The sequence below is a fragment of the Tamandua tetradactyla genome, chromosome 2, assembly GCF_023851605.1.
Source record: "Tamandua tetradactyla isolate mTamTet1 chromosome 2, mTamTet1.pri, whole genome shotgun sequence".
Taxonomy (NCBI): domain Eukaryota; kingdom Metazoa; phylum Chordata; class Mammalia; order Pilosa; family Myrmecophagidae; genus Tamandua; species Tamandua tetradactyla.
This window is the reverse complement of record NC_135328.1, coordinates 174,660,112-174,674,584: the sequence shown is the minus strand read 5'-3', so window position 1 is coordinate 174,674,584 and position 14,473 is coordinate 174,660,112. Positions and strand designations below refer to the sequence as shown.

The following is a 14,473-nucleotide window of genomic DNA, read 5'->3' as shown; positions in this document are numbered from 1 at the left end:
CCTCCTATGTTCTCTGCCCCTATGAGGAGCACCAACACCTGAGTGTTGTGTTAACCGCTTCACTTTCTCACTTGGCTTATTCAATCAGTCACCATGTTCAATAGATTTTACTTCCTTAACATTCCTTAAGACTGTTCACCCCATTCATTGCCTCAGGCTCCCATTAATTCTTGCCTCACCTTTGCAATAGCTTACTGTTTGAACTCTTCCTCCAGGTGGGACCCATTCAGTCTACTTATAGAGATCTTTCTGAATCCCCAAATTTATTGTCTCTCCCCTTTGTCTAACCTCTACAGTGATTCTCCATTGCCTACAATTTTTTTTTTAAGTATCAACTTCTCAGTCTGACTTTTTGAAGCCCTTCAATATTGGGCACAAGCTCCCTATCCAGTTCCATTTTTTCCTTGTTTGTCTGCAAGCTTCATGACACCTGAGGCCATGCCTGACTCAGGTGTGTATTTCAGCATCCCACACAAGCCTGGATTAGAGTGGGTGCTCCAAGAGTGCTAATTTCTTAAGAAAGGGGCAGTCAGCACCAGGACCCATGCCTCCTAACTCATAGCTTTGCACTCATTGTTGATGGGAGGCAACTGACTCAAGACAGTGCTTTCTTTCTCACCAGCTTGCTCGCCTGACATGGTGGACCCGGAACTGCCCCCACACTGAGCTTGAGAAGGAAGCCTCTGAGGGCTCACCAGAGACATCACCAGGGCAGTGCTCTGTAGGAAGCAGAGCATCAGAGAACACCAGCCAGGGCCAGGAGCTGCCTGGAGGTAGGATCAGGGCATACACGGTGCTCGGTGGATGAGCATCCATCACAGAGGAGTGATTGAGACAGATACCATGTCAAAGGACCCCAAAGACCTTTTATGGGGGATATTGAGGAAAGGATCTCTGAGGGGGCCTAATAAATACCACTCATGTTCCCTTTCGATATGGCTACTAAACTACTTGGGAAATAAGACAAGTGATAAGGCACATGGGAGTCAAAATATTGCCTTCATTAATTATAAAATGTAGGTGGAAAGATTTGGCTTACATCCATGGGGAGATGCACTTCTTAATACTGAACTCTGCGTCAGTCAAAGGTACCTTCCAGTCATAAGAGGATCCAAACAAGGCATGTGTGAGCATCGCACAGCCAAGGAGGAGGAGGGAGGGCCTAAGCTAGCATGCCCTGTTTATCTTTCCCAAATTTTCCAACAGGGAAGTCCCTTTTTCTTTCCTGGGTTGAATGAATATAAAGGAAGGTAAAAAGCAAAGGATGTGAACACTATTTGAGCTCCCTCCACAAGGAAGGAAGGAAATTGCATGCATATCAAAGAAACAGCCCTTCTCCTAGTTCCCCTACTATTCTTTTTTTATTTTTTATTCATCCATATATTTTATCCTTTGGGCTTCAAAATTCTGCCTGTAGTCACACAGAGTCATGGCTGACCGTCAGGGGATGAGCAGCCATATATTCAAACAGGTCTACCTATCTTCACGAGCTTCATCCAAACCAATCACCAGTGCTAGAGTTATCTTCTTTGGGCTGCTGATGTACAATACAAATTTTGCCTTCTGGAAGCTCTTAAATATGTTAGAAAAATACATTCATTAAATTTACTCCAAGTACCTAAAGTTGAAAATTATTATAAGACATAACTGTTTTAGACCTACTGAAACCATAGCCTTCCTGTAGTAAGATGAAATAACATTAAGATAGTCTCATGAAATTGCAACATTATAGAAATTCCCCAAATTATGAAATTGCCAAGGAAAAATTGAAATCAAAAAGTTAAATCAATTTGCAAGTTGGAGTCAAAAGTCAGTTTCTCTTGCCCTTGTGAGTTAAACATTCAATAAAATTTTGTGTCTCCTGCTTCATTTAGAGAGTGCCTGGATGAAGGTAAATTTCCTTCAGCATTTGCTTTCTCCCATAGACTTGGCATAGCTCTGCTACAGTCTCAGAAAGTATCTTTGTTTTATACCCATCCTTGATGTGCCAAACTTTTAATAATTCCGATGAGGTAAGAGCATAGGCAAGATTATCAAAGCACTGACCTTGTATCAAGCAAATTAGAAAATAAGCAAATCCTAGCCCTTAAGGGAGTTATTCCAGCAAATAGCTTCCCCAAACCTAGTATTTAGTATTGACTTTGACAGCGGCAGAGACTCAGTATATCTGAGGGAAGGAGAGATTGAGAACATCCTTATCTTGGTTTTAGCTCATTCAGTTGCCAGTTAGTCTGTGCTCGATTCCAGCATCTGTGACCTGAGAACCTAAACTCAATGGCATGAAGCATTTACCATATCTAGAGCAAAAAGGAATCTCCTTCAGCATGATGTCTCTTCTTTACCGAGTGATAATTGAAGCTTAGCTGCCTCCAGAAGAGTTTAGAGGTTTATAGTGTGGTCAGCCCACTCATTGCCCTTATTTGGAGTGTCTGTCCTTCCCATCTGGCTCATTGACCATATTTTAATATCCACTCTCCTTTGATCTCCAGGCATGTGACACCCAGCACGGAACTGAGTGTGAGCTCTATGTAGGGCCACACTGTCTACCTTGATCAGGCATTTTTCACCCCCATGCCCCAAGAACTGCTTCTATTGATTGCTTCTTGCTCTGGAATTATTTAGACCTAAGAAACCTGCCTCCAATGGCAGGTGTGTGCCGTATATGAGATGAATTCAGAGCCAACTTGAGGTCAAGTACAGTGGTGGAAATCCTGAGTTTGTGGACAGGCTACAGGAATCCAACCAAGTCTATCTCCAACACTGTTCCCTTATTGGCCCTGTCTGAAGGTGGGATTTGGGACAGCTGCTCTCTTTGCTGCCTATCTAGATTAGCACCAGGCATTGAAAGCCAGAACTGCCACAGAATACTCTAAGGCACATGGGGATCTCACCTGGTCTGCACTTTAAAAGTCACATATATTCCTAGGAAGTCTGCATAAAGAATAGTTCTCTTTTGGTTAAACGAAATTTTCCTCAGCTTCATGGAATCATGTGACTTCTGTGACCTAGGGGCAATGGTTGGGGTTTCTGCTGAGGCCCCAACTACCCTTTACTGGGCATGGCTCAATGTGAAGCTGCCATCTGCACCCTGAGGTGGCACCTTGGGCCTACATAGGGCCATGGCTTTGCTGAGATCAGTTTGTCTGCTAGATGCACACAGTTGGCAGTGCCATGCTACCCAGTTCCCACATTTTGCCAAGGCTCTAGGGGACTTATGCCTTCCTTGAGTTCTGAAAAGTCCTCTACCTTTCCTGAGTTTGTGGACAGTCTACCTTTGCTTAAGGCCCAGACTCCAAAGAAACAGCCACTTACCTAGAGTTAATAACATCATAAACATCATAAAGCCAGAGTCTCACCAAGGTCAAAATATCACACAGCCTAAGGTTCAAAGCTTCTTGCCCAAGATGCAGCAGTTAAAAGCCTATAGTCCATTGTAAAATCTATCCATAATGGGGAATGCCATTCTTTGCAAACTTCCAAGGTTAAAACCCACATAGGCTCCCTTCAGAAAGCACCTCCAAGACTCAAAGTCCCCTCCTTGGTCTTATCAATTGCCCCAATTAGTTAAGGTGTACTTTTGCTTTGCAAAATGGTACTCCTATATCTTTCTCGAAATTTATGGTCCATGTACTAGATATTGGGGTCTCAAAATTGCTTCTCCCCAATTATCATGAAGAGAGACCCTGGCCCCTATAAAACTAATGGCATGGAAGAGAGCAATTTGAGAGTGCAAGCTCTTTGTAAATGAGGCAGCTACCAAGAGAGGGTAAGGAGAAGAAGTGAGAAAAGTAATTCCCAAAGGAAAAGGTAGAAGGGTCAGGTGTACTCCCCAGAACTGAACCCCCAAATTAGACAGAATTACCCAAGCAGTCACTGGGAACCCTCCCTGGCTTATCCTCCATGCCAAGGGTCAGAGCCTCTTCCTGGAGAAGCCGAGAGGAATGCCTGCACCCTGCCTGTGGATTGGTCCCAGAAGGAACAAAGGAAGTACTGAGCCAACACAGAAGTCCTTGGGAGAAGTCCCTCCTCCCCACCTCCCAAGGAAAAGTGAAAGGGCAGAGAGAGGCCAGTGCGGTTATATGCAGAAAACTCCCCCCCAAAGAAGGAAACTTCAGGAATGTGGAAGAAGAATTCCCTCTCCAAAGAGGGAATCCCCTCTCCATCAACAGAACCATTTGTGTTGTCCTTGGGTTAAAAAAGCAAAACAGGGTACTTTAGTTTTTGGATCCTAAAAAAGAAAATTAAAAAATTTTTAAGGGCAACAGAGTAGATCCAAAAGAAGTATATACGTAGGTTTTAGTTGAATACAACACAAATTTATTACATTCTGGCTCAGTAAAAAATATTTATGTGACTTAGGCTCTCTGGGCATCAGAACTCGCACATTAATCTCTGTGCTTCTCTCACCCCAGAGGATTGCTGTAAGAATTGGATGGACTTGTAAAGTGATAAAGCCTACTACAAACAAAATGCTGAATTCCTGTGATTGGTCTTACTCCAGCTCTGAGGTTAATTGTCTATATGGCCTTAAGCTAGTCCCTTACCTTCTTGGAGCCTTTTTCTTCTTGGTACAGTGAAGGAGCCAGACTAGATGGTATCCAGAGTCCTTGTGTTTCTGGAACTCTGTGGTGGAATTGAAGTTACTGAGCACCAAGTTCCAAAACCAGTAAGATATTAAAGCATTCCCGATGCACTGCAGTCAACCTCAGTGAAAGGTTTTTAATATTAATTTTATTTTATTTCATCATTTATTTGTCATTATTATTATTATTATTACTGTGTGTGTGCATGGTCTGGGAATCAGACCCACGTCTCCCGCATTTAATTTTATTTTCGATATGCTATCAGCTAATCCTCCAAAAAAAAATTTAAATACATTTACTTTCTTCATTACTTCTTTTAAACTTAGTTTTAAATAATTATTCTACCTTTTAATTCTCAGAGTAGGACCTTTTTCTGCTTTGGGGAGCATCCTATATCTGCCTTGGTACAATCTTATGCACATTTAGAACATGATGGTTTCCAGAACTTCTTCCCAGCTGCTTTAGCATTGGTAACTTTAAAGTGCCGTCAAACCTCCATTCTTATTTGATGTGCAAAACAAGGCAGAGAAGAGGGACTTTGCCATTGACTCCTTTGAGAGAGAAGGAACCTGCAGCTCCGAAAGGTTGAGTGACTTGCATATGACCTCACCGTCAGCTGATGTCAGAACTAGTTCTGGAACAGAGGGAACCCATTTCATCAGGAGGAGCAGCAGTCTGTTTGGCTCAAAGGCGCCCTCCCTCCTTGGTAGAATGATGCTTCCTCCCTCCATCCTCACTGGGGCATGAAATCTGAATTGGGATGAAGTGCATAATCCTCACTCCTTAAAACACCATCCCCCCTGTGAACCTTGATATGCTTCTGCTAAATGGCTTTGGATGCTGTAGCCAGGGTCAGAGCTCAGGCTGTCACTGCTCCTAGTGAGCACACAGGCTGTGGTTTGCAGAAAGGGTTAGGTCAATTGTCCCTACCTCGCCACTCCCTCCTTCTGTACATCCCCATCCCATACCTTTGTTTTGGTTTTTCACCATCTCTCTCTTTTCTCTCCTCTCTCGCCACTTCCTTTTCTCCAACCTTTCCTTGCCTCTCCCCATCCCTTGCTCTCCTATCCCTTCTGGCTTCTATTCTTCCAGGCTCACAGAGGTCTTGGGGGAAGCTGCTCTGGAACTGGTTCTGTGGACTCTCTGGAGTGCCGGAGCAGGCCCTGAGCCAAGCGGAGAAGGATGCACTGCAGCAGAAGCTGACCAACATCGATGAAAAGCCACTCTGGAGAAGCATTTGCAACATCAACGCTGTCCTTTTGCTGGCCATTAACATCTTCCTCTGGGGCTATTTTGCATGACTCCACAGATCTGGCTTCAGAGCAAACACAGCCCAAACCTGGCCAGCCAGAGAGACAGACTCTCCTCTCACCTTGCTTTTCAAACTGGAGGTTGCAGGCTGAGACTGCAAGTGTCCCTGAAGAACATTTAATCCAACTACCATGCTTGATAGGGGGAGAAATGGAGACCTAGTTTGAGCACTGAGTTTGCTCAGGGTCACACAGCAGGGACTCAAACAGACTCCAGCTCTCTTTTATTACATTACCTTACACCCTACCTCAAAAATACTCCTTTCACCCTCTTGTTTAGCCTATTCACTAGCTTTTACTGTATGTGAAATCTTGAGGTTAGAAAAGTGGAGGATATAAGAGGAGTAGTACAAAAATTGCAAAATTCCAAGTATCTTTGCTAACTCATATTCCTTTCCTTTTTTTCCTTTTCTAGTTCCTGTACCTTTCTCTCAGCCCTTAAGCAATCCCCAGTAATCTATTTATAGTATGACCCTACCCAAAAATCCCTTATATTTCCATTGGTTGCTCCACAATGGTGACTCTCAGACTGAAAGGAGTGAGAGGCCTAAGGTGGAATTTAAGCATGATGATATATGGGCATTTTTGGCAGGGAGCTCTCAGATAAGGGACTCTCCTTGGCACCTACTCAAATACTGCCACTTGCTGCTCTCACACACCAATATGCACACCGTCACCATGGCCTTGAAGAACTTAAGAGTCCAGCTGTAGAGTCATGACTTTGAAAATAAGAGGATTCAAGACATGCTACTCTTAATTAAGGGTAAGTGCTGGTGATGGGGTTGGCCCTGCAGAGGGGTACACAGACAGGATCCAATGCATTTGAGCTTTTGCCCCTTTCCCTTTGTCTGCCAAATCTATACCTACCCTGGAAAACATCACAATCTCACTTTGGTGTCCTTCAGGAAGCCTGCTCTGAGGCCCAAGACTAGGTCAAGTTCTCATTCCTGCTCCCATAACCCCGTACTTGCTTTAATCACAGCACTGACCACACTGTATTATAATGTCTGCCTGCCCTACTAAATTGAGTATACCATGGGTTTCAGGGACCAAGGGCCATGTCCTAAGTACCCAGAAGACAACTGGTGCTCAGATGAACATTTGCTGAATGAATTAATTCCCCCAAGTCCCGACAAGCCTTGCACTGTGGCCAACTGAGTAGTGACTTGGGTTGTCAGCTTGTGGAAGCAAGGAGTCTTCTTAAATTGGAGTTTTAACAACCGAGTCACAGATGTCTAGAATGCAACCCATAGCCCCTTCTGGTCCATTTCCAAAGACACAAAATGAGACTGTCCCTTCCTTCTTCTTTCTCCTGTCTTTTAGGCTGTCCCTACTCTCATCAGTTCCTCTTTAAAGCTGCCTTTGTTCGTCATTTTACACTAATCAATAACCATAACTGGGTACAAATAAAATTCGAGGGCCAGTTGAGTTTGTCCTGTTGTTGTCGATTTAAATAGAATGACTTTATGAATACCTTTTGGTCATTTTATTTACACTGCCTGTTGACCTCACTTGTGTTTCATCTCATGTGGTTACCCAACCCCATTTTTCTCCATCCATCCTTACAGGGAAGGCATCCTCTCCCCATTGCTTTTTCCTAAAAACATCCACACAAGGCATTTGTAGGCAATTGATATACCTGAAATTTGGGAGAGGGAAGAAATTTTAAACCCCAGAAACACAAACAATATAAAATTGCCCCATTTAAAATTTTTTTGCAGCAGCCCACTACAAGAAATTCATGTAGGTTTTCTCCTCCGTCTCTAGCCTCCTGTTACTGCATTCTCCTTCCCTCTAAATTCTCTAATGTCTCCCCATTTCTCCATTTTTGGTCTTCCTCCTCAGTTTCCCTCCCTTTATTATGCTGAGCCTCTACTGGGCTCCAAACCTACCTCCTTTAAGCATTCTGCTAAATTGAGTGGAATTGTAAGAAGGATGGCTACTCTCCTTCCCTACCCTCTTTGCGTGATTAATTCCTACTTATTCCTCACATCTCAGCTCAAAAGTCACATCCTAAAGGAAGCCATATTGGCCTAATCACCATCTCGCCACTGCCATGTTCATTCCAAAGCAGGTCTTCCCCAGACCACACCATGGCCTCCTAGTCTCCTGACTTTACCATGAAAGAATTTGTCAGAATGTATATGAAGTATGTGTATAATTATTTCATTAATATTCATCTCCTCCCCTGATTGTAAGTCCCCCCCACCCTCCCCACTGCATCCCCATCACCTAGAAAAGTACCTGGAGCATTCTGGATGCAAAAAAAAAAACCTTTTATTTTATGATAAATAAATAAATTAATGAGTGAGTGAAAGAGCAGCCTAATCAGAGGAAACCAAATATTCAAAGCACAAGAGGTGGAAAACTCATGACAAAACCAGGTGCCATGGGTTGAAATTATGTATCCCCATTTGGACATGTTCTTGGTCTTGGTCCTCATTCTGATGAGTGTGGATCCATTGTAATAAAACCTCTCCAAGATGTTGCTTCAGTTAAGGTGTAACCCACTGGATCAGGTTGGACTTTAATCTGGATTACTGGAGTGCTGCATAGGGAAAGTAGAAGTCAGACAGAGTGGGAAGCCAGGAGAGGCCTCCATATGCATTGCCATGTGTCAGAAAAGTCAAGGGCCAAGGATCATGGTCAGCCAGCCCCACAATGCCACAATCTTTGGAAGGAAACGATTGCCTTGTTGATGCCTTGATTTTGGACTTCTCTTAGCCTCAAAACTATGAGGCAATAAATTCCTTTTGTTTAAGAAAACACATTGTATGGTATTTGTTTTAGCAGCTGAGAAACTAAAACATCAGGTAACAAAAAGCAATTTAAAATGTCTAGAGTGAAGGGCTTATGTGGGCAAAGCTACTGCTAGTCCATGTAGCTTCCTTGTACAAGTGAGGAAGAAGCACCCTTTTCTCTTGATAGATACAGTTCTCATCAGGACTCATTGGTGGTAGCCGTATCTTAGGCCACATTTCAGACCCCGCAAGCCCCCCTTTGGCCAGGTGTATTTGTGCAGTGCACATCCATTTATGGTTGCCCTGCAGGTTGGGGAGTGGGCAGTGCAGAGGCTGGGGAGGTAGGCAAGGCTTAGCACATGGAAGAGGTTCCATACTGATCTTGAGACTTCATCATCTGTCATCCGGATTATTACAACAGCCTCTTGACTGTTATCTCTGCTCCCAGTCTCTCTTCTTATAATTCATCCTATGGATAATAGTGAAGTTGATCTTTTAAAATCTTGTGTACCTACCTGTTTAAGAGTCTCTACAGACAATGTTTCCTAGCCCGGCATGAAGGCCCTACAGAAACTTCTAGAATATCCACAGGGTTTCGTTTTTGGATTCTCTTCTCTACTCCAGCCAGAGAGGCTGTTCCATGCAGTAGTTAAGAGCAGGAATTTGAAAGCCAAACCTCTGGAACCAAATCCTAGCTCTGCCACTTGCTGACTACATGATCTTGGGAAGATTGTTTAACCTTTCTATTTCAATTTCCTCATCTGTGAAATGGATATGGCAATTTCAGGTTACTACAATGTTGTTGAGAGGATTAAATGAGTTAATACACAGAATATTTGAAAGAGCGCCTGGCACATAATAAGCACTCCAATATTAGCTACTATTACTACTCTTAGTAGCAAGTAATAAGGACATATAAGGAGGCATGACACTACATGATAATGTTGTTTTAGAGTAGGACAACATACTTTTGGAGCAAAAAAAGGGAGTACAATTAATTCTACTGGAGGAATAAAGAAAGGGTATAACAGAAAAGTTGGTATTAGAGCTGGATTTTGGAGGATGAATAGTTTTCTAAGATAATTCATTCAAGATGTGGGACAGCATGCACTAAAAGCATTAAGGAGCAAAAATGCATGATATGCTCCCATAAAATATGGGTAATATTTACTGATTTGCAAACATCAATCCTATACATTGAAGTTTCCCTTATAAATAATGTTTGTTTGTCTTTTTTTTTTCATTCTTCCACTTTTTAGGTAGAGCTGACAGGTTTATTGACCAGGGATAGGAGAGAATGGATATTTGATCTGTTGAGCAGAGCAGATGCTGTCTGTGCTCCACCGCTGTCTCCTCTGCACTTACCAGTCCTGTTGGCAGGGATGGCTTCTTACTGAAAGCCCCTGCAACTCTACCTGAGGGCTTTGTCTGGTAGCACAAAAATGCTTGCCCCCTTCATAGAGCAGGCTGGAAGTGCTGGGAAGTTAATGTGCCTGGGAGCAGACTCAACCGATGACAGCAAGTTGAGTGACAGCAAGTTGGGTGGGTGGGCCAAGTTCCTTGGCCCTTATGGAACAACTTTGAGGGTGTTCTAAACCATCTGACAGAGGTTCTTAGGATTGAGCCTCAGTTGCCTACGGACTTTACCTGTTGGTTAACACACCCTGTGTAGCCTCTTTCCCTTCCCTGTCTCACTTCCCCACCCCTCTGCTGGTTTTTCCTGGAAAATATACCTTTCAAATAAGCCAATTGCCCCTGGTCTCAAGTACTGCTTCTGGGAAAACCAAACTTAGATGGTCTTTCAGCAAGAAACCAGGCTTGACAGCTGACCCTGTGGTGGGAGAAGAAGGCTAATCCTGGAGGATTTTCACCACGGAGTTTCCTCCACAGGGAGAGATTCTCTGTCAAGCCCTCAAGGCTTAGCCATGCTGCTGGCCAAATGAAGGGCTGAAGAAGGTGGAGAGCAGGGAAGAGAGGGCTCCAGGCAGAGGAAAAAGCACATACAAAGAGATTTCTGAAGTCATGTCCAACTTTGAAGCTTTGCAATCCAGATTTCTTTCATTTGGTCACTGAGCATTATAAACAACCTCTTGTGGGCCAACGCTCTTCTAGATACCGAGGGTACTGTGGTATTTAAGCTTTGGAGCCTTTTTTGTGATGTAGCTAGACTCTGAGTTCTCTGAGGACCAGGATGTTGCTCCTTTAACTGTTAGGATGGAATAATAGAGACAGTGTGGTGGAGAAGGAAGAACTAACTGGGAGAGAGGAGCACCCCAGCACCAGCCCCAGCCCCAGCTACACCAGTGATTTGCTGTGGGACCTAAGCAAGTGTCCCCACGTAAGCAGAGGGAATCTTTAAAATCCCTTCAAGCTAAGTTCTGGGATTCAAAAATACTGCAAACATGCACATTTGTTTCCAAGCAAATGACTCAGATCTTTATCATCTGGCATGCATTTTATAATTTTGCAGCCAAAGTGAAAATAAGATGTGTCACTAGGAGGCCTCCCATGTGTCTGTCTCTCCCCAGAAATCGCATGAAGGGTTTCCAGTGTCTGTGCTGCTTGTTCATGGATGGTAAGATTCCCAAGGGAACCTGAAGGTTTACAGGTTTGTAGGATGGATAGGCTGTAAGCTAGGGGAGAGTTAGAGAGCATCTTTGCTCAGACAAAATAATATAGTGCAGAAAGCATACAAATCAGAGTCAGTCCTGGAATGGACCTCAGTAACCAGCTAATCAAATCCCCACAGTTCACAGAAAGGGAAACTGGAGATTTCTGGGAGGGATCGGAATGCTTAAGGTCCTATGTGGAGCCAGCAGCAATTGCCCAGGTACTATGGAGGTGAAAAATGTTTCACAGGTGGTTCATAAGCCAGGTATGTTCTGGGAGGTACAGGGGAAAAGCAGACTTTTTGAAGCCTATGTCTATCATTAGGCCCTGGACAAGTTTACGGCAGGCACACAAGTCACATACACAATTACATCTTCATAAATGTATCTGTCACACTCATATCATTGGAAGAGGTTTCAAAAGTCCTTTTAGTCAGTCTTTCTTCCCTGTTCCCTGCTGTTGATGACAGAGGAGCCTCTGCTTGGAATACTCAGTCCATCCCTGACCTCCTGTCCCCATACGTCTGGGTTCAGTTATGTCCTACTCATCTCAGGAATCATCTCTGTTGTAGGCTGCATTGTGTCCCCCAAAAAGATATGTTGAAGTCCTAATCTTCAGTGTGACCCTATTTGGAAATAGAGTCTTTGCAGATGTAATCAAGCTAAGATGAGGTCATGCTGACTAGGGTGGACCCTGATCCAATGACTAGTGTCCTTACAAGCAAAGAGAGATTTGGACACAAACACACAGTGAGGGGAGATGGACATGTGGAGATAAAAGTGGAGTGATAGAGTTATAAGCCATGGAAGGTAAGGATTGCCAGCAACCACCAGAGGTTAGAAGTGGCAAGGAAGTATTATTCCCTAGAGCTTTTGGAAGGAGCATGGCCCTGCTGACACCTTGGTTCAAGTTCTCTAAACTCCAGAATTGTGAAAGAATAAATTTCTGTTGTTTTAAGCCATGTGGTTTGTAGCACTTTGTTATAGGAGCCCTAGCATACTAATACTAATCTCTTTCTACAAGCCATTCCTGACAACTCTTCCACCCACCCAAGTTGCATTTTGTATCCATCCTCTGTGCCTCCACAGCCTCTGCATTTCTCTCTACCACACTGAGTTTCATGATAGTGTTATAATTATTTTCATCTCTCTTTTTTCATAGACTGGTGTTCATTGTGCCTTTGTTCATCCAGATTTTGCACAGCACTAGAGTATTTAGTAAGTGCTCAGTAAATGTCCAAGGAATGAATGTATACATGCTTTTTAAGTTCATTCTGTAACATTCTAATTTTATTAATCCCCTGTTCCAAGCCATAAACAAGAGAAGTAATAATGTAGACGCATATCTGTACAGACTTTAGAGTTGGAAAGCCCTATTAGGTACGAGATCTTATTAAATTCTTACAACTCTTAGAGGTAGATAAGGCAAGTATTATCACCTTTTCAAAGAGGGCAATCAGAACCCAAGGTGAACCTAGGACAGGCTTAGATAAATAAAAAGTGGGGCAGACTTTCTTTATCCAAATTCTTCTGTTGACTCCTTTCTTCACATTCAGAATCCAATAGAACAAATTGCTGTTTGCTGAACACCTCCACAGGCAAAGAGTTATGTTTTGTCTAAGTAATAGAAATGATCAAGACCAAGTCCTTGCCCTCAGGAGGCTCAGGTCTGGTGGATGAGATGGATATATAAGCAAATCACTTACAATACAGGTGAAAATAAGTAAAGTAATATGGTAATTTGAAGTTGTTATGTATCCCAGAAAGGTTCATGTTCTTTTAATCCATTCCTCTGGGTGCAGACATAATGTGGCTGGGTCTTTTGGTTAGATAATTTCAATTCAGGCATGCTCCAAGGTGGGTCTTAATCCTCTTGCTGGAGTCCTTTATAAGAGGATAAAAAGCAGAGACACAGAAGCTAAGAGATGAAGTTAAGAGAAGCTCATAAAGAAAAGCCCTGGAGAAGTAGAGAGGAAGCCACTGAAGCTAGAAGCTGAAAGCAATGAAACCTGTGGGTGATGAGCAGCAGACAACAGCTATGTGCCTTCCCATGTGACTGAGGTGTTCTGGATGTCAGCAGCCTGACTTCAGAGTCTAGGTATCATCCTATTGATGCCTTGAGTTGGATATTTTCACAGCCTAGGAAATGTAACCTGTAAATTAATAAATCCTCCAGTGCAAAAAGCAAGCACATTTCTGAAATATTGCATCCCATCAGCTTTAGCAAATCAAAAACAAATAGAAACATGTATAATGAATAACAGCAGCAAGACAGTAACTGGGGAAATATCTAGGTGCACAGAGAAGGCTCTCTGGATGAGGTGACCCTGAGTGGGGCTGAAAGGACAAGGAAGGTCACAGGGAAAAGGGGAATTACTATCTCCTCTGAGCCCCCAGTCAAGATCAAACTTTCCATTCAGTTTACCTCCCAAATGCTGGGAGGGCAACCCACTCTACTTTTTGCTCCATTATTTGTATCTGTATTTCTCCTCTCCTGGTATACCTCATTTCCATGGAGGCAGAATTCACTTGATTCATCTCTGTATGCATGGCTCCTTCAAGCATAGGGCTTGTCACAACAAGGCACAGAAGAAATGTCAAATGGCAGTGCCCACCATGTACACCTTGGTTACCATCAGCCTCATGATCTTGACACTTCTCTGGCCCTTTCTGACCCACTCACCTTTACCACAATCTCTCTCCTCCCGTCAGGGCCCTGTGCTCAGGTTAAACTCTCAACCTCTACTTGCTAAGGTGTGAGTGGATGGGCTATCACTTTTCCCATTATATATGAATTTCAGCGGGGTCCTTAGTCCTCAGAGAGTGACTCCATTACAGGATGATGGCAGGAATGCAATCAAGTCACTGGAAAGGGAACTGCTTGTGCCCAGGACCAGCTAGCAGGCACCACAGTGGGAGCTGCAACCACCTCCCTGCAATCTTTCAGGCCCCACCCCAACCCACTTGCACTCTCTGTGTGGGGCAGGGGTAAAATTACTAAACCAAAGGTAAAAGACCTGTATCTAGCATAATTTTGCTATTACTTGCTTTTGACCCCCATCTACCATTCTTTATAAAGGTGGGTGCAAAGATTTGAATTAGATAAGATGAAATTTAAGTTCCTCTCTAGTGTTGCCCTTCTTTGCTTCTGATTAGATTCCACAAGCGTCTTCTTGGGGTGGGGGTTTGGGAGTGGTAATGGGAGGGTATACAGGTCAAATGACCACATT

At 43.4% G+C, this 14,473-nt stretch overlaps 1 protein-coding gene across 3 annotated transcripts in view; it reads left to right on the top strand.

Annotated features, from left to right (window-relative positions):
- Nucleotides 1-8,049, top strand: part of SLC5A9 (solute carrier family 5 member 9) — a 34,032-nt gene extending 25,983 nt beyond the window's left edge. For 2 of the 3 annotated variants that reach the window (XM_077149745.1, XM_077149746.1), the window contains 2 exons: nucleotides 623-773; nucleotides 5,676-8,049. In XM_077149745.1, coding sequence (XP_077005860.1) covers nucleotides 623-773; nucleotides 5,676-5,884 — 360 coding nt within the window. In that variant the 3' untranslated portion in view covers nucleotides 5,885-8,049. The remainder of the gene's footprint in view (nucleotides 1-622; nucleotides 774-5,675) is intronic. The other variant, XM_077149743.1, reaches the window with a different exon arrangement.
- Nucleotides 8,050-14,473: the final 6,424 nt, after the last annotated feature.